Source organism: Pseudophryne corroboree, chromosome 12, assembly GCF_028390025.1.
Source record: "Pseudophryne corroboree isolate aPseCor3 chromosome 12, aPseCor3.hap2, whole genome shotgun sequence".
Taxonomy (NCBI): domain Eukaryota; kingdom Metazoa; phylum Chordata; class Amphibia; order Anura; family Myobatrachidae; genus Pseudophryne; species Pseudophryne corroboree.
The window spans coordinates 8,454,389-8,478,772 of NC_086455.1; the positions used below are offsets into that span (position 1 = coordinate 8,454,389).

General features: G+C 50.9%; 2 protein-coding genes across 2 annotated transcripts in view; one reads left to right on the forward strand and one right to left on the reverse strand.

The window, feature by feature from the left end:
* Positions 1–512: 512 nt before the first annotated feature.
* On the reverse strand, positions 513–13,292 carry POLR3C (RNA polymerase III subunit C). Its single transcript, XM_063946882.1, has 15 exons — positions 13,104–13,292; positions 12,234–12,393; positions 11,891–12,146; positions 11,149–11,340; positions 10,635–10,717; positions 10,096–10,200; positions 8,765–8,857; positions 8,300–8,380; positions 8,140–8,191; positions 7,965–8,025; positions 7,700–7,850; positions 7,505–7,606; positions 7,094–7,143; positions 6,657–6,806; positions 513–782 (listed from the first exon to the last, which is right to left on the reverse strand). Exons 2-15 carry the CDS (start codon positions 12,378–12,380, stop codon positions 695–697), a joined length of 1,611 nt encoding a protein of 536 aa, XP_063802952.1. The 5' UTR covers positions 12,381–12,393; positions 13,104–13,292; the 3' UTR covers positions 513–694.
* Positions 13,293–13,353: 61 nt separating this feature from the next.
* RNF115 (ring finger protein 115) overlaps positions 13,354–24,384 on the forward strand; it is a 32,330-nt gene continuing 21,299 nt past the window's right edge. The window contains exon 1 of the mRNA XM_063946884.1: positions 13,354–13,563. Coding sequence (XP_063802954.1) covers positions 13,474–13,563 — 90 coding nt within the window. The 5' untranslated portion in view covers positions 13,354–13,473. The remainder of the gene's footprint in view (positions 13,564–24,384) is intronic.

Genomic DNA, 24,384 nt, shown 5'->3' on the forward strand with positions numbered 1-24,384 from the left:
CCACGCAGTAAACCCTGCACCAAATTGGATGTGCCCCTTAGAGCAGATTATTCATTAGACACCATCGTTCACCCCCCAGCTGTGGAAGTACTCCCTGCCTCGGACATAACAAAAACAAGTAACAGGGACAGCACATCCGGAGAACACAGTGAGAAGTATAGATCAAAAGGGAAGACCAGAGAACGTGAAGCAGTGAGTAAAATAATCTCCAGAGACGTCTCACTCTGCCCCTGAAATACTGAGCACCGGGACACTTCCAGATGACAGATATGTGCGCCATAATACAATTTATCTGTCACAGGCTTCCATTTTCAGGTACAGTACGCACCCTTTTGCAGCTTTTACTAATTACATCTTTACAGCTTCCATGTTTTTCAGACAAGAGACATAAGACACTGATGACATATTAACGCATCTACAAAAATGGAGCTTGGTGCACATTGCACCACGTACTCTCGAGGACGCCAAAAGCAGCACTGAAAGAAACATAAACCATAGATACACACTGAGAATTCGGTTTACTATATACTTGTATTTAACATTACATTCTGCCGACAAGAAGCTACTCTCATTAACAGAGCATAAATCTTCCAGAGGAATATACCCTGTGTGATAAAAAAAAACAACATTTTTATTTCTTTCCAATGTGGAACAGATGTCTGGGGGTAGACATAAATACAGGTCTTTCCGCAGGTCATACAGGTATCTTGGCTTTCGTGCTATTGACATAAGACTCCAAAATGAAGATGGTCTCATCCACCTGGATCTCACTGGCGTCCAGTCTAGGGGTATTAAAAAGAAGAAAAAATAAGAATTTACTCACCGGTAATTCGGTTTCTCGTAGTCCGTAGTGGATGCTGGGAACTCCGTAAGGACCATGGGGAATAGCGGGCTCCGAAGGAGGCTGGGCACTCTAGAAAGATCTTAGACTACCTGGTGTGCACTGGCTCCTCCCACTATGACCCTCCTCCAAGCCTCAGTTAGGTACTGTGCCCGGACGAGCGTACACAATAAGGAAGGATTTTGAATCCCGGGTAAGACTCATACCAGCCACACCGTACAACTCGTGATATGAAACACAGTTAACAGTATGAAACAATAGAGCCTCTCAACAGATGGCTCAACAATAACCCGATTTAGTTAACAATAACTATGTACAAGTATTGCAGATAGACCGCACTTGGGATGGGCGCCCAGCATCCACTACGGACTACGAGAAACAGAATTACCGGTGAGTAAATTCTTATTTTCTCTGACGTCCTAGTGGATGCTGGGAACTCCGTAAGGACCATGGGGATTATACCAAAGCTCCCAAACGGGCGGGAGAGTGCGGATGACTCTGCAGCACCGAATGAGAGAACTCCAGGTCCTCCTCAGCCAGGGTATCAAATTTATATAATTTTGCAAACGTGTTTGCCCCTGACCAAGTAGCTGCTCGGCAAAGTTGTAAAGCCGAGACCCCTCGGGCAGCCGCCCAAGATGAGCCCACCTTCCTTGTGGAATGGGCATTGACAGATTTAGGCTGTGGCAGGCCTGCCACAGTATGTGCAAGCTGAATTGTACTACAAATCCAACGAGCAATAGTCTGCTTAGAAGCAGGAGCACCCAGCTTGTTGGGTGCATATAGGATAAACAGCGAGTCAGATTTTCTGACTCCAGCCGTCCTGGAAACATATATTTTCAGGGCCCTGACAACGTCTAGCAACTTGGAGTCCTCCAAATCCTTAGTAGCCGCAGGCACCACAATAGGCTGGTTCAGGTGAAACGCTGACACCACCTTAGGGAGAAACTGGGGACGAGTCCTCAATTCTGCCCTATCCATATGAAAAATCAGATAAAGGGCTTTTACATGATAAAGCCGCCAATTCTGACACTCGCCTGGCTGATGCCAGGGCCAATAACATGACCACTTTCCACGTGAGATATTTCAGATCCACGGTTTTTAGTGGCTCAAACCAATGTGATTTCAAGAAATTCAACATCACGTTGAGATCCCACGGTGCCACAGGAGGCACAAATGGGGGCTGAATATGCAGCACTCCTTTCACAAATGTCTGAACTTCAGGTACTGAAGCTAGTTCCTTTTGAAAGAAAATCGACAGAGCCGAGATCTGTACTTTAATGGAGCCTAGTTTTAGGCCCATATTCACTCCTGCTTGCAGGAAATGCAGAAATCGACCCAGTTGAAATTCCTCTGTTGGGGCCTTTTTGGCCTCGCACCATGCAACATATTTCCGCCATATGCGGTGATAATGTTTTGACGTAACATCTTTCCTGGCTTTAATAAGCGTAGGAATGACTTCCTCCGGAATGCCCTTTTCCTTCAGGATCCGGCGTTCAACCGCCATGCCGTCAAACGCAGCCGCGATAAGTCTTGGAACAGGCAGGGGCCCTGCTGTAGCAGGTCCTGTCTGAGCGGCAGGGACCAAGGGTCCTCTGAGATCATCTCTTGAAGTTCCGGGTACCACGCTCTTCTTGGCCAATCCGGAACCACGAGAATTGTGTTTACTCCTCGCTTTCTTATTATTCTCAGTACCTTTGGTATGAGAGGTAGAGGAGGGAACACATACACTGACCGGTACACCCACGGTGTCACCAGGGCGTCCACCGCAATCGCCTGAGGGTCTCTTGACCTGGCGCAATACTTCTCTAGTTTTTTGTTTATGCGGGACGCCATCATGTCCACCTGTGGACGACCCCATTGATTTACAATCATTTGGAAGACTTCTGGATGAAGTCCCCACTCTCCCGGGTGGAGGTCGTGCCTGCTGAGAAAGTCTGCTTCCCAGTTGTCCACTCCCGGGATGAACACTGCTGACAGTGCTAGTACATGATTCTCCGCCCATCGGAGAATTTTTGTGGCTTCTGCCATCGCCGTCCTGCTTCTTGTGCCGCCCTGTCGATTCACATGGGCGACTGCCGTGATGTTGTCTGACTGGATCAGCACCGGCTGGTGTAGGAGCAGGGATTTTGCTTGACTTAGGGCATTGTAAATGGCCCTTAGTTCCAGAATATTTATGTGAAGGGCAGTCTCCTGACTTGACCATAGTCCCTGGAAATTTCTTCCCTTTGTGACCGCCCCCCAGCCTCGTAGGCTGGCATCCGTGGTCACCAGGACCCAGTCCTGTATGCCGAATCTGCGGCCCTCCAGAAGATGAGCACTGTTCAGCCACCACAGAAGAGACACCCTGGTTCGTGGAGACAGGGTTATTAAACGATGCATCTGAAGATGCGATCCGGACCACTTGTCCAACAGGTTCCACTGAAAGATTCTGGCATGGAACCTGACGAATGGAATTGCTTCGTAGGAAGCTACCATCTTTCCCAGGACTCGCGTGCAGTGATGCACCGATACCTGTTTTGGTTTTAGGAGGTCTCTGACTAGAGAAGACAACTCCCTGGCTTTCTCCTCCGGGAGAAACACTTTTTTCTGGGCCGTGTCCAGAATCATTCCCAGGAACATTAGACGTGTCTTGGGGACCAGCTGTGACTTTGGGATATTCAGAATCCAACCGTGCTGGCTCAGCACTTCCTGAGATAGTGCTACTCCCACTAACAACTGTTCCTTGGATCGTGCCTTTATTAGGAGATCGTCCAAGTATGGGATAATTAAAACTCCCTTTTTTCGAAGGAGTATCATCATTTCCGCCATAACCTTGGTAAATACCCTCGGTGCCGTGGAGAGTCCAAACGGCAGCGTCTGGAATTGGTAATGGCAATCCTGTACCACAAATCTGAGGTACTCCTGGTGAGAATTGTAAATGGGGACATGTAGGTAAGCATCCTTGATGTCCAGGGATACCATGTAATCCCCCTCGTCCAGGCTTGCAATAACCGCCCTGAGCGATTCCATCTTGAACTTGAATTTTTTTATGTATGTGTTCAAGGACTTCAAATTTAGAATGGGTCTCACCGAACCGTCCGGTTTCGGTACCACAAATAGTGTGGAATAGTAACCCCGGCCTTGTTGGAGTAGGGGTACCTTGATTATCACCTGCTGGGAATACAGCTTGTGAATTGCCGCTAGCACTGCCTCCCTGTCTGAGGGAGCAATCGGCAAGGCGGATTTTAGGAAACGGCGGGGTGGAATCGCCTCGAATTCCAGCCTGTATCCTTGAGATACTATTTGAAGGATCCAGGGATCCACCTGTGAGCGAACCCACTGATCGCTGAAATTCCTGAGGCGGGCCCCCACCGTACCCGGCTCCGCTTGTGAAGCCCCACCGTCATGCGGCGGACTTGGAAGAGGAAGAGGGGGAGGACTTTTGTTCCTGGGAACCTGCTGTTTGCTGCAGCCTTTTTCCCCTGCCTCTGCCTCTTGACAGAAAAGACCCTCCTTTTCCCCGCTTATTTTTCTGGGATCGAAAGGACTGAACCTGATAAAATGGTGCCTTCTTAGGCTGCGAGGGGACATGGGGTAAAAATGCTGACTTCCCAGACGTTGCTGTGGAAACTAGGTCGGAGAGACCATCCCCAAATAATTCCTCCCTTTTATAAGGCAAAACTTCCATGTGCCTTTTGGAATCTGCATCTCCAGTCCACTGGCGAGTCCATAAACATCTCCTAGCAGAGATAGATAGTGCACTTACTTTAGATGCCAGCCGGCAGATTTCCCTCTGTGCATCTCTCATGTATAAGACTGAGTCTTTTATATGGTCAATTGTTAACAGGATCGTGTCTCTGTCTAGTGTGTCAATATTTTCTGACAGGTTATCGGACCATGCAGCGGCAGCACTGCACATCCAAGCTGACGCAATTGCTGGTCTGAGTATAATGCCTGAGTGTGTATATACAGACTTCAGGATCGCCTCCTGCCTTCTATCAGCAGGTTCCTTAAGGGCGGCCGTATCCTGGGACGGTAGTGCCACCTTTTTTGACAAACGTGTGAGCGCTTTATCCACCCTCGGGGGTGTTTCCCAACGTAACCTATCCTCTGGCGGGAAAGGGAACGCCATTAGTAGCTTCTTAGGAATCACCAATTTCTTATCAGGGGAAGCCCACGCTTCTTCACACACTTCATTTAATTCATCTGACGGGGGAAAAACTACAGGTAGTTTTTTCTCCCCAAACATAATACCCTTTTTTGTAGTACCTGGATGTAAATCAGAAATATTTAACACCTCTTTCATTGCCTCAATCATGCAGCGAATGGCCTTAACGGGCATTAAATTTGACTCATCGTCGTCGACACTGGCGTCAGTATCCGTGTCGACATCTACTTGTGCCACCTGAGATAACGGGCGTTTTAGAGCCCCTGATGACTTTTGAGACCCTTGGACCGGCACAAGCTGAGAACTCGGCTGTCCCGCAGTCGGCATGTCGTCAAATTTTTTATGTAAGGAGTCTATACGTGCACTCATTTCTTGCCATAATACCATCCACTCAGGTGTCTGCCCCGCAGGGGGTGACATCTCTGCTAAAGGCATCTGCTCTCCCTCCACATCATTATCCTCATCAAACATGTCGACACAGCCGTACCGACACACTCCACACACACAGGGAATGCTCAAATAGAGGACAGGACCCACAAAAGCCCTTTGGGGGGACAGAGTGAGAGTATGCCAGCACACACCAGAGCGCTATATAATGCAGGGACTAACTGAGTTATGTCCCTAATAGCTGCTTTTTATATAATATACTGTATACAATGCCAATTTAGTGCCCCCCCTCTCTTTTTCCCTCTTACTGTATTGTAGAAATGCAGGGAAGAGCCAGGGAGCTTCCTTCCAGCCGAGCTGTGAGGGAAAAATGGCGCCAGTGTGCTGAGGAGATAGGCTCCGCCCCTTTTTCGCGGCCTATTCTCCCGCTTATTTTGGGATTCTGGCAGGGGTATTTACCTCATATATAGCCCCAGGGGCTATATATTGAGGTATTTTAGCCAGCCAAGGTGTTTTTATTGCTGCCTCAGAGCGCCCCCCCCAGCGCTCTGCACCCTCAGTGACCGGAGTGTGAAGTGTGTATGAGGAGCAATGGCGCACAGCTGCAGTGCTGTGCGCTACCTTGGTGAAGACAGGACGTCTTCATGCCGCCGATTTTCCGAACCATCTTCCTGCTTCTGGCTCTGTAAGGGGGACGGCGGCGCGGCTCCGGGACCGAACATCAAGGCTGGGCCTGCGGTCGATCCCTCTGGAGCTAATGGTGTCCAGTAGCCTAAGAAGCCCAATCCGGCTGCAAGCAGGCGAGTTCGCTTCTTCTCCCCTTAGTCCCTCGCTGCAGTGAGCCTGTTGCCAGCAGGTCTCACTGAAAAAAACTAATTCTAAGACTATAACTTTCTAAGAGCTCAGGAGAGCCCCTAGTGTGCATCCAACCTCGGCCGGGCACGAAATCTAACTGAGGCTTGGAGGAGGGTCATAGTGGGAGGAGCCAGTGCACACCAGGTAGTCTAAGATCTTTCTAGAGTGCCCAGCCTCCTTCGGAGCCCGCTATTCCCCATGGTCCTTACGGAGTTCCCAGCATCCACTAGGACGTTAGAGAAAAAAAGGGGTACGTTAAAGTGATATGAAAATAAGTTGCATAGTAAAACCATATGCCCTCTGTAGCATCCTTCTAGCTGAATAAAACGTGAGTACTCCCAAGGCTCAGCCATGCTTATTACTTATATCAGAGTTTCCTAAACTCAGTCCTAAAGGCAACCCAACGGTTCAGGCTGTACTCACTTGTTCACGTTGCGCTTCAGGCTCTCCAGCTGCTGGCGCTCGGGGCCACTGATCATCTCCTCGATCTCCTGCAGCTGGGCTTCCTCCGCCCCCGTGGCCTGCATGGAGGTGATGATAGCCTCAATCCTCTGGGACTTCTCCAGCAGCCGCCTGCAAAGAGCGGACGAGGACAGTTCTCAGCTTCTCACCAGCAGAGGGCGCAATAATGACAATGAATTCTAATATCCTGAACTCATGCCAACAAAACACTGGAGAGAGCACACTTTCTAACCTTTCAATGTAGTAGGAGACAACACCATCCCAGAGTCAGGACACACAACAAAGGCTGACACTTCTACCCATCAACTCATTAGTGATATCACTGAGGCAGAAGTGTGAATGCGAGACACAGGCGACCTGTAAAGAGATTGACAGGTGCTGCGATCCCAAAAACTCACTTGTTCTCCTTGGTCTCGAACTGTCTCCTCTCGATCAGATTGGCCACAGTCTGTAAGAAACAAGAGAATGTCATTATACAGCCGCTGGCATAGTTTCTGCCCAACACACTGACCTGGCCAGGCAGAAAGAGCCCCCCCCACCTTCTCCCCAACTTGCGTCAACAGTTGCGCAGTAACTCCTTCCCCAAGCCTGTAGGTGGCACTGTAATTAATGGTTGCAGTGCTGGAGTGAATTACTTTAAAGAAAAATCAATGCAACCCCTATAAGCTTGAATGGGGAAAAACACCCAAATAAAAAAATCAAACAAAGTAGTAATCACAGAGCTAAAACTAAAATCCAGATTTGACCGTCGTCCATCAGTAACCAATTTTGTAGCTGGGTAATGAAAGCCAGAGGTCGGGCACAAGTACCTTGTAGCATCTCTGCAGCAACATCCGGGCAGTGGGGAGAGGATTCACTGCATACAGATAGAATGTCCTAGACGGAGCGTGATCTGGTGTTTTGGGGATTTCCTGTTGGTGGAAGATAATAGAGGTCAGCTACATTTGTTTCACGACTAGATCGCATTTGTTGCCACTTTTAGGGGCAAGAGAACAGACACGGACCTGCAGGTTCACCAGATTCACAGACAGCATTTTATACAGCATGTCCTTGGCCTCCTTAGCGGGGATCATGGCGAAATCTTCCACCTGTTTTTGTTCCAAGTGTCTCTTCCGAAGGAGGAGGCGGAAAATCCGGGCGCAGCGAGAGCCGAACCTGCAGGGTGCACGCTGCTCAGTTTGTGCGCAGACTTTACAGCAAAACAAAACAATTGCAGATGGAAATGAGGACAGAGGCGGAGAACCGGAGGAGCCGGGGGATTATATTTACCTCTCCTGCACTATGGATTCCAGATTGGATGTGGCCAGCGATGCGACAGCTTTGTGCAGATCTTATGGAGCGGAGTTAAGTCACCAACGAAGAAATAGAACATTTTAACGAAAACAAAATTGACAATGCCAAAACTTTCCTACTAACAAAATACAACAGTTTAGAATAAGGATACTGATGACAAACATCCCACCGCCGCTTTCCCCCGAGCGGCCAACAAACTCCAGCTGAAAGCGAGAAGGAGAGGGAATTACCATGTGCGGCCCATGTCTGCTCAATAAAGAGCAATGCATATCATTTGTATTATAAAGCAGGTAGGACGCCGGAGAAATTACCGGATCATCAGCAAGGAGGGACAGGTACTGGTCTAGAACCTGCTTGGAAATGTTGTATCCTGATGGTAAAGATCTGAAGATCTAGAAAATGGAACGGCAGAAAGAGTATTTGTAAATCACTGGTAATGGAGCATACAATCCTGGTTCACAATAAAAAACATCTGAACTGGGGTGTACCTATTAATCAAAAACATTAATTAATTATATATATATATATATATATATATATATATATATATATATATATATACACACACACACACACACACACACACACACACACACACACACACGCACACACGTCTATTTTCCTTGTGTGTTTGAGCTAGGGGTCAGGAAAGTATATTTTGGCCAAAGGACTGAAACTCGCCATATATGGGCATACAGTAGGTGGTGTCGGCCTGTGCGGACTGGAAAGGCGACATTGAGGATAACGTTGTGCGGCGGAGAGTAGCCGGCAGTTACCTCATTAGAGGACAGCGGCTGAGTGTATGCGGCGTCCGATGAGGTGGTGATTTCACTCATTCTCAGCATAGTCCGGACGATCTCGCTGCTGGTCTGCAATAGAAGAGGGAGCACAATGCTGAATACCGGTGACTAGCGGCGCAGCGACCAAGGCACACGCAGGATTGAGGCTGGCACACACAGAAGCCTCTGAGAAATATGCCTTCCCCTCCACCATGCAGGTCCACAGGGTCTGATGTCAAAAGTAGACAGCACAAAAAGGCCAACACAATTTAATGTAGTTTTTTTTGGGGGTGTCATGTTGTACGTTAAAAGTCATGTCACCCCAATTAGTGTACCGCTGCGCTCGCCATGCTTCAGGCAAGGTGGCTCACTACTGCTGCGCTCGCCACAGGTTACTACTCCCAATCGTAGTCCACATGGATGGTACAGGATGGAAAAGTTACAAAAAAACAAACCTTGTGTTGACCATTTGAACAGCTCGTCCTTTCTACTGCCTACCTTTGACATGTCGACCTATTGCCCCTGTCAAGTCGACCTACCATCTGGATACAGTTATAAGTACACCCCATTTCCATACTGTATTTCTGCCGACTGAAAATCACTCACTACACTCAAAAACAGCAAATCAGCGGACAGAAGAGTCAGACAAGACTGTTGCTACCCACTGTGAACATCGGACACTTCTTAGCAACACCTGTAGCCATAGAAACAGTCCCCGTACGACATACTTTGCTTCTATGGCTACAGAGGTCATTCAAAAGTTTTATATACTCCCAGCCATGTCGGAGTACCAGCAATCGGGATGGTTTCAAGGGAATCCCCCAGTAAGTTACGGTGGCCATTTTGATTCTCTATTATATCTGAGCGGAGTTACCCTGTAAAGTAAGTGAGGGGAGAAAGAGAAGAAAAGATGGATCTACAGGACTCTACGGAGGTACATAAAGCAGAGGTCATAGCGGAGTATGCAGGAAAAGAAGTAAAGCCAATTTCGTCTGCCGTCCAAGTTGGCCGGAGGTGCGGGTTGCCATTTACAAGGCATGGCTTTGCCTTGTAAATGAATGGCACTATAAAAACACCCCAGTTCGGCTGGCAACCCGCACCTCCGGCCAACTCGGACGGCTTTACATCCCACCCAATAAATGTCACAGGTATAATGTTATTAAGGAAAAATATTCCTTTAAAGTGAACGTGGTCTTTAAAAGGGTATTTTCCACCTTCCGATGACTTGTCTCACGCTCGTCATCCTGCTACTTTTACTAACCACGGCACGTCTTCCATCATGTACAAACCAGATGCATATTATAGGTTATTCCCTGGTCTCCTAGTACCTGATCCATTTTATTGGACACTGCGCTGATGATGGCCTGGTCTCGGAAGTGCTGGTGAAAGCGCTCGCTGTTGATCTGCCAGTAAATCCCGTCGTCCTGGCTGGTCTGAGGGAGAGAGGAGATGGACGAGCGTCATCACACAGTGCGGCAATGCAATGACGGATGTGGCTGCTCTTCGGGGGTCGTGGGAGCTAAGGTCTCATCATGCCGCTGCTGTGGAGAAGCTGGCCGGCATGCTGGAGCCTCATCTGCGTAATAGCAGGACAAACACGGGTTGCCTACATTTGGTATAGCGCATATATTACCAATATAAGCAACAGGTCACACTTGCATGACATATATCAGGTTATACAATAATCCTTCAAAACAGGGAATATTTTCCTCTGCAGACACGATGTACCGGGACTGAGGGCTACACCATGACACTTACCGGGAATCGTGGTCATAAATATACTCCGACACAGTTACAACGTCCGTGCTCAGGACAGGGAAATATATCACGCTGCCCTCTGCTGGCCTGGGATGCTTACTGCACTAACCTCTGCTCCTGCCTCTTTCTTTTGCCTCTTGCTCTGACTGGCGCCTTCATCATCATCTTCGGATCGGCGCCTCTTCCCTCTCCCTGCAGAGAGCAAGAGAGACGCAGTTAGAAGCAGACAGTGCCAGCTCATCACTCATCGACCCGTAAATAACGCAGAGCCTTGCCGGTCTGTACGGAGAGCACAGCAGGGGTCAGGTTACCCCAGTACATGTGTCCCTGTAACACCATTATTACTAGGTATACCCTTAACGTAGGCCCATCATCTATACACTAATCAATTCACTTGTGCCTCATGCCGCAGTCGCCTGTAAAATCGGTTCACCCCGCAGAATTACTGTCCAAGGCAATTTAAGATTTCCGTATTGATTTCCGTACACTAGTACATGGCGGGTGGCTCAGTAGTAAGAGACACAGAATTTGCGTCAGTGTAATCACTGCGCCAGCGGCTCACTTACTATCATAACGTACCTATACAGAACGGCAGGCATCCGCTACGGTTCTTTCTTCCTTACCGATCATGGTGAGCTTGGGGACAGTAAACATCTCTTTCTCATTGGTCAACAAGGTGGGCGCTTGGGGCCGACGTCCTTCTGTGCTGGGCGGGTCCTCGGAGTCAGGGAGTGCCGGGCACCGCTGCACAAAGTGCGTGTCCACCAGCTGGGTGAAGGTTGCCAACACCTCGCTGTATTCTACGTTCTTCCCATCTGCAGGAAGAGAAAGGTCATAATCCCCCAGTACAGGCTGCAAGGGATAATGCTAGGAAGAGAGAGCAGAAGAAAAGGGCCCTGCCTGTGGGGGGCTTACGTAAAGGTGTAACCAGGAGGGTGAGCTGGGGAGAGGGGGTAGAAGGGAGGTCAGAGGAGTAATGATGAGGGCTGAGAGGCGAGTCTTAGGAGTCTATATGAAGATGTGGATACTGGGAAAGCGTCTGACAGGGAGAAGTAGCAAGTTCCAGAGCATTGGGACAGCACGGGAGAAGACTTGGATGCAGGAGAGGGCGAGACAGTGGCCAGTGGATAAGCGGAGAGGGTGGGAGGGAGTGCGAGCAGAAATGAGATTGGAGGAATAGGACGGAGTGGAGTGACTGAGGGCTTTATGTGGGAGGGTGAGGAGTGTAAATCACTGGGAAGCCAATTAAGTATTTGGGAGAGGGGTAAGGCTGACACAGAGCGGTGGGAAAGGTAAAGGAGAGGGTGGCAACTGTTTATATAGTTACATTATTCCTGTAATGGAGCGCAAGTAAGTGCGAATCACCTTCTATGGTCTCAGTCAGTCTGTCAGCCACTTTCTTCACCGCGGCGCTGAGGGTCATCTTCCCATTCAGAAGCAGTTCCTCCACAATCAGCTCCCCTGTGTCTCCGTACAGGGTCTTAGCCGTGTAGATGTAGCGCGGGTATCGGAGGATGCGCAAGTAGCAGTCCCCATGGGCGGTGTACTCCACAAAGCCACGTTTATGCAGCTGGTAGGTCACCAGGTTGTGCTGAATGAGGACACACAGCGACTTCTTTACCTGCGGGAAGGAGATACCACTCTGTAACGGCTGGAGATGTATGTGAATGAGCCCCGCATGTGACGGGGCGGTGATGCTAGAACTTGCCTGATCCAGGGAGGTCCCCGTGTCATTAGCAATGACTCTCAGCGGCTGGCTGCCGGTCCGTATGAGAAACGTCCCCACGCGGTCTACGATCTCCCCGAAGTGTTCCTGCAGCAGCAGAGAGCTGAGCCGGGCCTCCACCTGCGTCATGTCCACCTCAGCTCTGCACAGGGGATAAATACACAATGTATACATTATAACTAGAGCTTATACAGTCTGCCCAACACTGCAGGCCACTGGGTTACACCTGACCGCACAATGACTGGCAGGGCATGCTGGGACTAGTAGTCCTACCACAGCAGGGCACCATAGGTTGCTATGGCTGGCAGGCTATGCTGGGACTTGTAATCCCACCACACTGGAGATCCAGAGGGTGCTCTGGCAGGCAGGACATGCTGGAATTTGTAGTCCTACCATACTGGAGATCCACAGTTAGCACTGACACCCAGGGCATGCTTGCTGGGACTTGTAGTCCCACCACACTGGAAATCCATAGATTACTATGGCCGGCAGGGCATGCTGGGATTTGTAGTCCTACTTCACTGGAGATCCACAGGTTGCTGTGGCTGGCAGAACATGCTGGGATTTGTAGCATACCCTCCAACATGACCCGCCCCACTAGGTACAAAATGCTCTGTTTCTGGACTTCCCTCCTAATTTATTATTGCCATCACCTGTGAAGAAACAGCTTTCTTATCATTTAACTAGTTCAACACAGGTGATGGAAATCATAAATTAAGAGGGAAGTCCAGAAACAGAGCATTATGTACCTAGTGGGGCGGGTCATGTTGGAGGGTCTGTTGTAGTCCCACCACACTAGAGATTTACTGACAGCCAGGGCAGAGACACAGGTGATGCTACCATGGCACTCACTTGATTCCAGGTCCTGTCAGCTGCCACCTAATACCATCACCAGGCCCTGGCTCTCCGCAGCCGGCTCCCTCTGACAGGTGGTTTGTAAAACGTTCTAGGTACAGTAAGGGCCTGTGTGTCCGCCGGTGTTGTTAATAAAGTTTATTGTGAGCAGCACTCGCTTGTTTCAGGTTGGCTCTGAGGGCGGGGCGTTCTGGCCGCCGTGTCGCTGTTCGCGGAGGACTGAGAGTAGGGGAACAAGTTACGCCGTCGCTGGGATAGAGCGTCTGTGAGTGGGCGAGGCGCGCTGGCTGCAGTCTCGCTGGTGTTGGGAGGACTGACGTGACGCGGAGACCCGGAGGGAGCGGGAGGAGGAGGAGGACAGAGGAAAATGGCGGAGGCGGCGGCAGCGGCGGCGGCTGTGTCCCAGCATCGCTTCTTCTGTCATCACTGTAAGGGGGAGGTCAGCCCCAAGCTGCCGGTGAGTATCTCCAGGGCAGTCCGTGTGGCCCCCGGGGAGGGGTGTCAGGCATGGGGGGAAGGCAGAGGGGCACGGTATGCTGGATGTCATGTCAGCTCGCAGTGACGGATGGGAGCTGTGCCCCTGCCCTGAGATGGTGTTCCCCCTTCCCCAGAGTGTGGCCCCTGTAATGCAGGCTATACCCCTTACTGATATGTGCTGTGGCCCCTGGCATATACAGTAGGTTATACCTCCTAATGGTCTGAGCTGTTCCCCCCCCCCGGCCCGCCCCTAACATGCACATCCCCCCAGTGTGACATCTGTCATCTCCCCATCCCTGGTGTGAGCTGTGGCCCTTGGCATTACAGCTGTGGCCCCCACTCATCACTGGTGTAAGCTGTGGCCCCCACTCATCACTGGTGTAAGCTGTGGCCCCCACTCATCACTGGTGTAAGCTGTGGCCCCTGGCATGGAAGCTGCCTCCCCCCCCCCCCCCCCAATACTGGCTGGAGCTGTGGCCCCTGGCATGGAAGCAACCTCCCAATCACTGGTGTGAGCTATTGCCTCTAGCATGGAAGCTGCCCCCCATCATTGGTATAATCTGTGGCCCCTGGCATGGAAGCTGCCTTCCATCACTGCTATGAGCTGTGGCCCCTGGCATGGAAGCTGTCATGTCCCCCCCCCCCATTATTGGTGGGAGCTGTGGCCCCTGGCATGGAAGCTGCCCCCCCCATCGGTGGTGTGAGCTGTGGCCCCTGGCATGGAAGCTGCCCCCCATCACTGGTGTAATCTGTGGCCCCTGGCATGGAAGCTGCCCCCCCCCATCGGTGGTGTGAGCTGTGGCCCCTGCATGTATCCTGTCTGTCAGCGTTCTCTCTGTCCTGTGCTGGGATGGAGAGATGGTGATTCTCCCCTGTATCGGTGTCCGGGTACCTGTCACCAGCAGTGAGTGTTCCTATAGTGACCGCTATACTCACAGTGTGTATATACCTGTACAGGTGTCTCCGGGTTACCCATGTACAGTTATGTATAATACCCAGCCGTATACAGTCAGGTTATGTATAATACCCAGCCGTATACAGTCAGGTTATGTATAATACCCAGCCGTATACAGTCAGGTTATGTATAATACCCAGCCGTATACAGTCAGGTTATGTATAATACCCAGCCGTATACAGTCAGGTTATGTATAATACCCAGCCGTATACAGTCAGGTTATGTATAATACCCAGCCGTATACAGTCAGGTTATGTATAATACCCAGCCGTATACAGTCAGGTTATGTATAATACCCAGCCGTATACAGTCAGGTTATGTATAATACCCAGCCGTATACAGTCAGGTTATGTATAATACCCAGCCGTATACAGTCAGGTTATGTATAATACCCAGCCGTATACAGTCAGGTTATGTATAATACCCAGCCGTATACAGTCAGGTTATGTATAATACCCAGCCGTATACAGTCAGGTTATGTATAATACCCAGCCGTATACAGTCAGGTTATGTATAATACCCAGCCGTATACAGTCAGGTTATGTATAATACCCAGCCGTATACAGTCAGGTTATGTATAATACCCAGCCGTATACAGTCAGGTTATATGTATTATACCCAGCTTGGGGCTCCTGGGTGTCTCTATCTCCTATATATAGTAGGGTTATGATACCCGGCTGTATACAGTCGGTACCCGGCCGTATAGAGTCGGGTTATAATACCCGGTTATATGTATAATACCCGGCTGTATACAGTCAGGTTATGTGTTTTTTATCCAGCTCGGGGCTCCTGGGTATCTCTGTATCCCCTATATATAGCCAGGTGTATAATACCCAGCTCGGGGCTCCTCAGGTGTATAATACCCAGCTCGGGGCTCCTCAGGTGTATAATACCCAGCTCGGGGCTCTTCAGTTGTCTCTGCATCCCCTATATACAGTCAGGTTATGTATAATATCCAGTTTTGGGGTCCCCGTGTGTCTCTGCATCCCCTATATACAGTCAGGTTATGTATAATATCCAGTTTGGGGGTCCCAGTGTGTCTCTGCATCCCCTATATACAGTCAGGTTATGTATAATACCCAGTTTGGGGGTCCCCGTGTGTGTCTGCATCCCCTATATACAGTCAGGTTATGTATAATATCCAGTTTGGGGGTCCCCGTGTGTCTCTGCATCCCCTATATACAGTCAGGTTATGTATAATATCCAGTTTGGGGGTCCCCGTGTGTCTCAGGATCCCCTGTATACAGTCAGGTTATGTATAATATCCAGTTTGGGGGTCCCCGTGTGTCTCAGGATCCCCTGTATACAGTCAGGTTATGTATAATATCCAGTTTGGGGGTCCCCGTGTGTCTCAGGATCCCCTGTATACAGTCAGGTTATGTATAATATCCAGTTTGGGGGTCCCCGTGTGTCTCAGGATCCCCTGTATACAGTCAGGTTATGTATAATATCCAGTTTGGGGGTCCCCGTGTGTCTCAGGATCCCCTGTATACAGTCAGGTTATGTATAATATCCAGTTTGGGGCTCCCCGTGTGTCTCAGGATCCCCTGTATACAGTCAGGTTATGTATAATACCCAGTTTGGGGGTCCCCGTGTGTCTCAGGATCCCCTGTATACAGTCAGGTTATGTATAATATCCAGTTTGGGGGTCCCCGTGTGTCTCAGGATCCCCTGTATACAGTCAGGTTATGTATAATATCCAGTTTGGGGGTCCCCGTGTGTCTCAGGATCACCTATATACAGTCAGGTTATGTATAATATCCAGTTTGGGGGTCCCCGTGTGTCTCAGGATCACCTATATACAGTCAGGTTATGTATAATATCCAGTTTGGGGGTCCCCGTGTGTCTCAGGATCCCCTGTATACAGTCAGGTTATGTATAATATCCAGTTTGGGGGTCCCCGTGTGTCTCAGGATCCCCTGTATACAGTCAGGTTATGTATAATACCCAGTTTGGGGGTCCCCGTGTGTCTCAGGATCCCCTGTATACAGTCAGGTTATGTATAATATCCAGTTTGGGGGTCCCCGTGTGTCTCAGGATCCCCTGTATACAGTCAGGTTATGTATAATATCCAGTTTGGGGGTCCCCGTGTGTCTCAGGATCACCTATATACAGTCAGGTTATGTATAATATCCAGTTTGGGGGTCCCCGTGTGTCTCAGGATCACCTATATACAGTCAGGTTATGTATAATATCCAGTTTGGGGGTCCCCGTGTGTCTCAGGATCACCTATATACAGTCAGGTTATGTATAATATCCAGTTTGGGGGTCCCCGTGTGTCTCAGGATCACCTATATACAGTCAGGTTATGTATAATATCCAGTTTGGGGGTCCCCGTGTGTCTCAGGATCACCTATATACAGTCAGGTTATGTATAATATCCAGTTTGGGGGTCCCCGTGTGTCTCAGGATCACCTATATACAGTCAGGTTATGTATAATATCCAGTTTGGGGGTCCCCGTGTGTCTCAGGATCACCTATATACAGTCAGGTTATGTATAATATCCAGTTTGGGGGTCCCCGTGTGTCTCAGGATCACCTATATACAGTCAGGTTATGTATAATATCCAGTTTGGGGGTCCCCGTGTGTCTCAGGATCACCTATATACAGTCAGGTTATGTATAATATCCAGTTTGGGGGTCCCCGTGTGTCTCAGGATCACCTATATACAGTCAGGTTATGTATAATAATCAGGTCATACCTGTTTCCCTGACCCTCTTACAGTATAATCATTTGCTGAGGACGCACGTTGATTACTGGCACATTGTACAGTGCTGAGTAGTTATTATTATCCTTTATTTATATGGCGCCACAAGGGTTCCGCAGCGCCCAATTACAGAGTACATGAATAATCAAACAGGAAAACAGCAACTTACAGTTGAAGACAATATAGGACAAGTACAGGGTAAATAAACATAGTTACATCAGCAGATGACACTGGAATAAGTATCTGGTGGCAGAAGACTGCTGGAGTTGATGCAGTTGAAGATTATTAAAGTAAGAAAAGGATAAGCACATGAGGGAAGAGGGCCCTGCTCGTGAGAGCTTACAATCTAAAGGGGAGGGGTAGACAGACGGGTGACGCAGATGGGGTATATAGAGAGCGTAGAACAGAGGGTTAGGATGAGATTTGGCTGGGTTTGGTGAATTATATGAGTTATATGGGTGACCTGTTGTTCAGCAGCTGCTGTGGAGCTATAAATCCTAACGTGTGTGGTTATTGCATGCTGGGACTTGTAGTTCCACAATGCTTGGAGACAGAAGTTGATTATGTCTGATTTAGAGGATAGGGAGGTATCCAGCATTTCATCCTGGCTTTATAATAGCTCTCACCCATTCCCGGCATTATACTATTACTATAGCTCTCACCCATTCCCAGCATTGCATCCTGGCGTTATACTATTGCTATAGTTCTCACCCATTCCCGGCATTGTATCCTGGTGTTATACTATTACTATAGCTCTCACCTATTCCCGGCATTGCATCCTGGTGTTATACTATTACTATAGCTCTCACCTATTCCCGGCATTGCATCCTGGTGTTATACTATTACTATAGCTCTCACCCATTCCCAGCATTGCATCCTGGCGTTATACTATTGCTATAGTTCTCACCCATTCCCGGCATTGTATCCTGGTGTTATACTATTACTATAGCTCTCACCCATTCCCAGCATTGCATCCTGGTGTTATACTATTACTATAGCTCTCACCCATTCCCAGCATTGCATCCTGGTGTTATACTATTACTATAGCTCTCACCCATTCCCAGCATTGTATCCTGGTGTTATACTATTACTATAGCTCTCACCCATTCCCGGCATTGTATCCTGGCGTTATACTATTACTATAGCTCTCACCCATTCCCGGCATTGTATCCTGGCGTTATATTATTACTATAGCTCTCGCCCATTCCCAGCATTGCATCCTAACGTTATACTATTACTATAGCTCTCACCCATTCCCAGCATTGCATCCTAACGTTATACTATTACTATAGCTCTCACCCATTCCCAGCATTGTATCCTGGTGTTCTACTATTACTTTAGTTCTCACCCATTCCCGGCATTGCATCCTGACGTTATACTATTACTATAGCTCTCACCCATTCCCGGCATTGTATCCTGGCGTTATACTATTACTATAGCTCTCACCCATTCCCGGCATTGCATCCTGACGTTATACTATTACTATAGCTCTCACCCATTCCCGGCATTGTATCCTGGCGTTATACTATTACTATAGCTCTCACCCATTCCCGGCATTGTATCCTGGCGTTATACTATTACTATAGCTCTCACCCATTCCCGGCATTGCATCCTGACGTTATACTATTACTATAGCTCTCACCTATTCCCAGCATTGTTAGTGTAACAATAATTCAGGATTCCCCACCTAGGGGTTTCCCCAACTGTCTCCTGTGTGCTAAATGTTTCCTTATTGCTCTTTGTACTCGTTGATAGACTGGAAACATCCTAAAGATTCCGTATGTGTTTCCCGCTTGTGGCGACGCAGCAGTAATTCCAAGTGGAGTTACGCGCTTGCGACCTGGCTGCTGGAGTGGATGAGGCAGATTCCAACCTTCAGAGCTGCCCGTTCTCCCATGCCAGGGGGTTTGTGTTTCTGATATGACATGGAGCCTGTCTCACAAGTGGGTACTACAGGGGAGTATTAATTTGCCGCCACTTGCAGAGCCATGGAAAGATGTGAGTACTAGCATTGTATACAGACACTGCAGTAGTGTCATTGCCCCCTGCTGCCCTCCCTCTAGAGGTGTCTGCTATACCACCTGCGGTATGGGTTGGGGAGCCCTGCTATTTGAAGCAACGCTTTTTGATAGGATGGTTTGAACGCCCTGAAGTGTTTTCTGGAAGAGGGGGTGTAAATCCATCTCGGATCTGCTGGCTGAGCGTTGGCAGACACTTAAAATAACTCCAGAGAGAGCGAGAGAGACGGACTCCTTAATCAGACAGCCGCTTTCTGCTTTCTCACCCTGGGTGGAGATGTGACGGATTCACTTTCTCTTGCCCGGGGGCCAGCCGTGTGAGTTATGACATCGGAAACATGACGGGGAGAAGTCACCTGATTCATACCCAGCCTGGCAGATGCCATCGCACCTTTGTCATAAAGGAGCCTTTTTGCAGTTGGCAACCCTCCGGCTGCGGGCTGGGCTGTATCCGCCAGGGAATACTGTGTAGGAAATGTCAACGTCTTTCTAAATGAATCCCGTTCTTAGGGGTCTGGAATCTGTGCAGGATGGATAGGAGAGGCCTGGGGGCAGATGGTGGGAAACCTCAGGTAAAGTCCTGCAGGAGGAATGCTGCCTGTAATGTTTGCATTAGTCGGTGACAAAGGTGTAGGGGAAGCATCCTGGGAAATAGCTGAACAACTTGCTGAATAAAGAGAGCTTCCTTCATGTTTGTACGCAGTGCCGGCGCCCACACAAGTGACCGATTATCGGTAGATGGGAGAAACATGGCGTCGCTACTGCCGTGGCCAGTCTGAATGACCATAGCATCACTCGGGAAGTCCCGGCCTTGTAAACCGAAAGCACCAGTGTGAGATATAATCATGATTATTGCTAACGGCGTTTGGACCTTATCCAAGTCAGTCTGTCTAGATAAACTTTCACTTCTGACTGAGGGAAGGCCGTGCAGCAAGAGGCAGCATTTATGGAGTATGTAGCCCCAGCGTACGGACAGTCTGCCTGCTCTCTTTCCTCTATCACCCCCATCATGTACACACACACACACACACACACACACACACACACACACACACACACACACACACACACAGGTAGGGACACCAGGCTGCCGGCCAGCACACATAGAAACGGCTTATTATAGCCCATGAGAGACACTGGGCCTGACTCTGAGTAAGAGGCGTCTTTTTCATGGTCATAAAGTGTGAGTTTTAGTGTACAGCGCAGAAGTGAATTCTCTGTGTGTTTGCGTAATGGAGTAAGGCAGATATTGGGTGATCTCGCTGTGCGGGAAAATGGGCATTTCAGGGCGAGAATTGAGTGACGATAATGCAGTTCTATCTTGTGGGAGTATCACGGGGGGATGAGGATAATATGCAGGATCTCAACAGTAAGAATCCAGACACCTGTCAGAATCCCAACAGCCTGCATACCTGACCGTAAATGTAGCAGGTGGGTTATGTCCGGGGGCGGTCAGGATAAGGCACCATTTGGGGGTAGCTAGTAAGGGGGTGTTAGGGTTAGTCACCATGGGGGGAGGTTAGGGTTAAGCTGCGGGGAGGGGTGAGGTTAGAATCAGGCACCAGGTCAGGGTCAGGCTGTGGGGGGGGGGAGAGGTTAGGCACCACCAGGAGGGAGGTTAGGGTTAGGCTGTGGGGAGGGAGGTTAGGGTTAGGCACAATCTGGGGCAGGTTAGGCACAATCTGGGGCAGGTTAGGCACAATCTGGGGCAGGTTAGGGTTAGGCACAATCTGGGGCAGGTTAGGCACTATCTGGGGCAGGTTAGGGTTAGGCACCACCAGGAGGGGGGTCAGGGTTAGGCACCACCAGGAGGGGGGTCAGGGTTAGGCACCACCAGGAGGGGGGGTCAGGGTTAGGCACCACCAGGAGGGAGGTCAGGGTTAGGCACCACCAGGAGGGAGGTCTGGGTTAGGCACCACCAGGAGGGAGGTCTGGGTTAGGCACCACCAGGAGGGAGGTCTGGGTTAGGCACCACCAGGAGGGAGGTCTGGGTTAGGCACCACCAGGAGGGAGGTCTGGGTTAGGCACCACCAGGAGGGAGGTCTGGGTTAGGCACCACCAGGAGGGAGGTCTGGGTTAGGCACCACCAGGAGGGAAGTTAGGATTAGGCACCACCAGGAGGGAGGTCAGGCTGTGGGGAGGGGGGTTAGGCACAATCTGGGGCAGGTCAGGGTTAGGAACCACCAGGAGGGAGGTCAGGGTTAGGAACCACCAGGAGGGAGGTCAGGGTTAGGAACCACCAGGAGGGAGGTCAGGGTTAGGCACCACCAGGAGGGAGGTCAGGGTTAGGCACCACCAGGAGGGAGGTCAGGGTTAGGCACCACCAGGAGGGAGGTCAGGGTTAGGCACCACCAGGAGGGAGGTCAGGGTTAGGCACCACCAGGAGGGAGGTCAGGGTTAGGCACCACCAGGAGGGAGGTCAGGGTTAGGCACCACCAGGAGGGAAGTTAGGATTAGGCACCACCAGGAGGGAGGTCAGGGTTAGGCTGTGGGGAGGAGGGTTAGGCACAATCTGGGGCAGGTTAGGGTTAGGCACCACCAGGAGGGAGGTCAGGGTTAGGCACCACCAGGGGGGAAGTTAGGATTAGGCACCACCAGGAGGGAGGTCAGGGTTAGGCTGTGGGGAGGAGGGTTAGGCACAATCTGGGGCAGGTTAGGGTTAGGCACCACCAGGAGGGAGGTCAGGGTTAGGCACCACCAGGAGGGAGGTCAGGGTTAGGCACCACCAGGAGGGAGGTCAGGGTTAGGCACCACCAGGAGGGAGGTCAGGGTTAGGCACCACCAGGAGGGAGGTCAGGGTTAGGCACCACCAGGGGGGAAGTTAGGATTAGGCACCACCAGGAGGGGAGGTCAGGCTGTGGGGAGGGGAGTTAGGCACAATCTGGGGCAGGTCAGGGTTAGGAACCACCAGGAGGGAGGTCAGGGTTGGGAACCACCAGGAGGGAGGTCAGGGTTAGGAACCACCAGGAGGGAGGTCAGGGTTAGGCACCACCAGGGGGGAAGTTAGGATTAGGCACCACCAGGAGGGAGGTCAGGCTGTGGGGAGGGGGGGTTAGGCACAATCTGGGGCAGGTCAGGGTTAGGCACCACCAGGAGGGAGGTCAGGGTTAGGCACCACCAGGAGGGAGGTCAGGGTTAGGCACCACCAGGAGGGAGGTCAGGGTTAGGCACCACCAGGGGGGAAGTTAGGATTAGGCACCACCAGGAGGGAGGTCAGGGTTAGGCTGTGGGGAGGAGGGTTAGGCACCACCAGGAGGGAGGTCAGGGTTAGGCACCACCAGGAGGGAGGTCAGGGTTAGGAACCACCAGGAGGGAGGTCGGGGTTAGGCACCACCAGGAGGGAGGTCAGGGTTAGGCACCACCAGGAGGGAGGTCAGGGTTAGGCACCACCAGGAGGGAGGTCAGGGTTAGGCACCACCAGGAGGGAGGTCAGGGTTAGGCACCACCAGGAGGGAGGTCAGGGTTAGGCACCACCAGGAGGGAGGGAGGTCAGGGTTAGGCACCACCAGGAGGGAGGGAGGTCAGGGTTAGGCACCACCAGGAGGGAGGTCAGGGTTAGGCACCACCAAGAGGGAGGTCAGGGTTAGGCACCACCAGGAGGGAGGTCAGGGTTAGGCTGTGGGGAGGGGGATTAGGCACAATCTGGGTCAGGTTAGGCACCACCAGGGGGGAAATTAGGGTTAGGCACCACCAGGGGGGCAGGTTAGGCACAATCTGGGGCAGGTTAGGGTTAGGCACCAACGGGTGTGGTTCATCAAATCGACAATGTTTAGGTTGACCACTATAGGTCGACAGTCACTAGGTCGACATGGATGGAAGGTCGACAGGGTTTCTAGGTCGACATGTGCTAGGTCGACAGGTCTAAAGGTCGACATGAGGTTTTTTGTTTTTTTTTTTGTTTTTTGGTGTCGTTTTCTTCGTAGAGTGACCGAGATCCCAAATTAGTGCACCGTGTCCCCTCGCATGGCTCGCTTCGCTCGCCATGCTTCGGGCATGGTTCCTTCACTCCGCTACCGCTTCGCTCGGCACACTTTACCGCTCCAATCGTAGTCCACGTGGATCGTTAAGTATGAAAAAATTCAAAAAAAGATTATTATTTTTTAAAAACTCATGTCGACCTTTAGACCTGTCGACCTAGAAACCCTGTCGACCTAGAAACCCTGTCGACCTAGAAACCCTGTCGACCTTCCATCCATGTCGACCTAGTGACTGTCGACCTATAGTGGTCGACCTAAACATTTTCGACCTAGATACTGTCGATCTTCAGACCGGATCCCGGCACCACCAGGGGGGAAGTTAGGGTTAGGCACCACCAGGGGGCAGGTTAGGGTTAGGCACCACCAGGGGGCAGGTTAGGGTTAGGCACAATCTGGGGGCAGGTTAGGGTTAGGCACCACCAGGGGGCAGGTTAGGGACCGGCACCACCAGGGGGCAGGTTAGGGACCGGCACCACCAGGGGGCAGGTTAGGGACCGGTACCACCGGGGGGCAGGTTAGGGACCGGCACCACCGGGGGGCAGGTTAGGGACCGGCACCACCGGGGGGCAGGTTAGGGACCGGCACCACCAGGGGGCAGGTTAGGGACCGGCACCACCAGGGGGCAGGTTATGGACCGGCACCACCAGGGGGGGAGTTAGGGTTAGGCACCACCAGGGGGCAGGTTAGGGTTAGGCACCACCAGGGGGCAGGTTAGGGTTAGGCACCACCAGGGGGGAAGTTAGGGTTAGGCACCACCAGGGGGGAGGTTCGGGTTAGGCACCACCAGGGGGGAGGTTCGGGTTAGGCACCACCAGGGGGCAGGTGCGGGTTAGGCACCACCAGGGGGCAGGTGCGGGTTAGGCACCACCAGGGGGCAGGTGCGGGTTAGGCACCACCAGGGGGCAGGTTAGGGTTAGGCACCACCAGGGGGCAGGTTAGGGTTAGGCACCACCAGGGGGCAGGTTAGGGTTAGGCACCACCAGGGGGCAGGTTAGGGTTAGGCACCACCAGGGGGCAGGTTATGGTTAGGCACCACCAGGGGGGGCAGGTTAGGGTTAGGCACCACCAGGGGGGGCAGGTTAGGGTTAGGCTGTGGGAGCACAGATACTCTTATGTTATAATTGATTGTAGCTGGATGTGTGA

Coding starts and splice junctions, on each gene's coding strand:
- POLR3C (XM_063946882.1), bottom strand. CDS start 12,380: ATGACGCAGGTGGAGGCCCGGCTCAGCTCTCTGCTGCTGCAGGAACAC. Junction 8,026..8,139: donor CGGTGGGATGTTTGTCATCA/GTATCCTTATTC, acceptor CCGCTCCATAAG/ATCTGCACAAAGCTGTCGCA. Junction 6,807..7,093: donor TTCGAGACCAAGGAGAACAA/GTGAGTTTTTGG, acceptor CGCTCTTTGCAG/GCGGCTGCTGGAGAAGTCCC.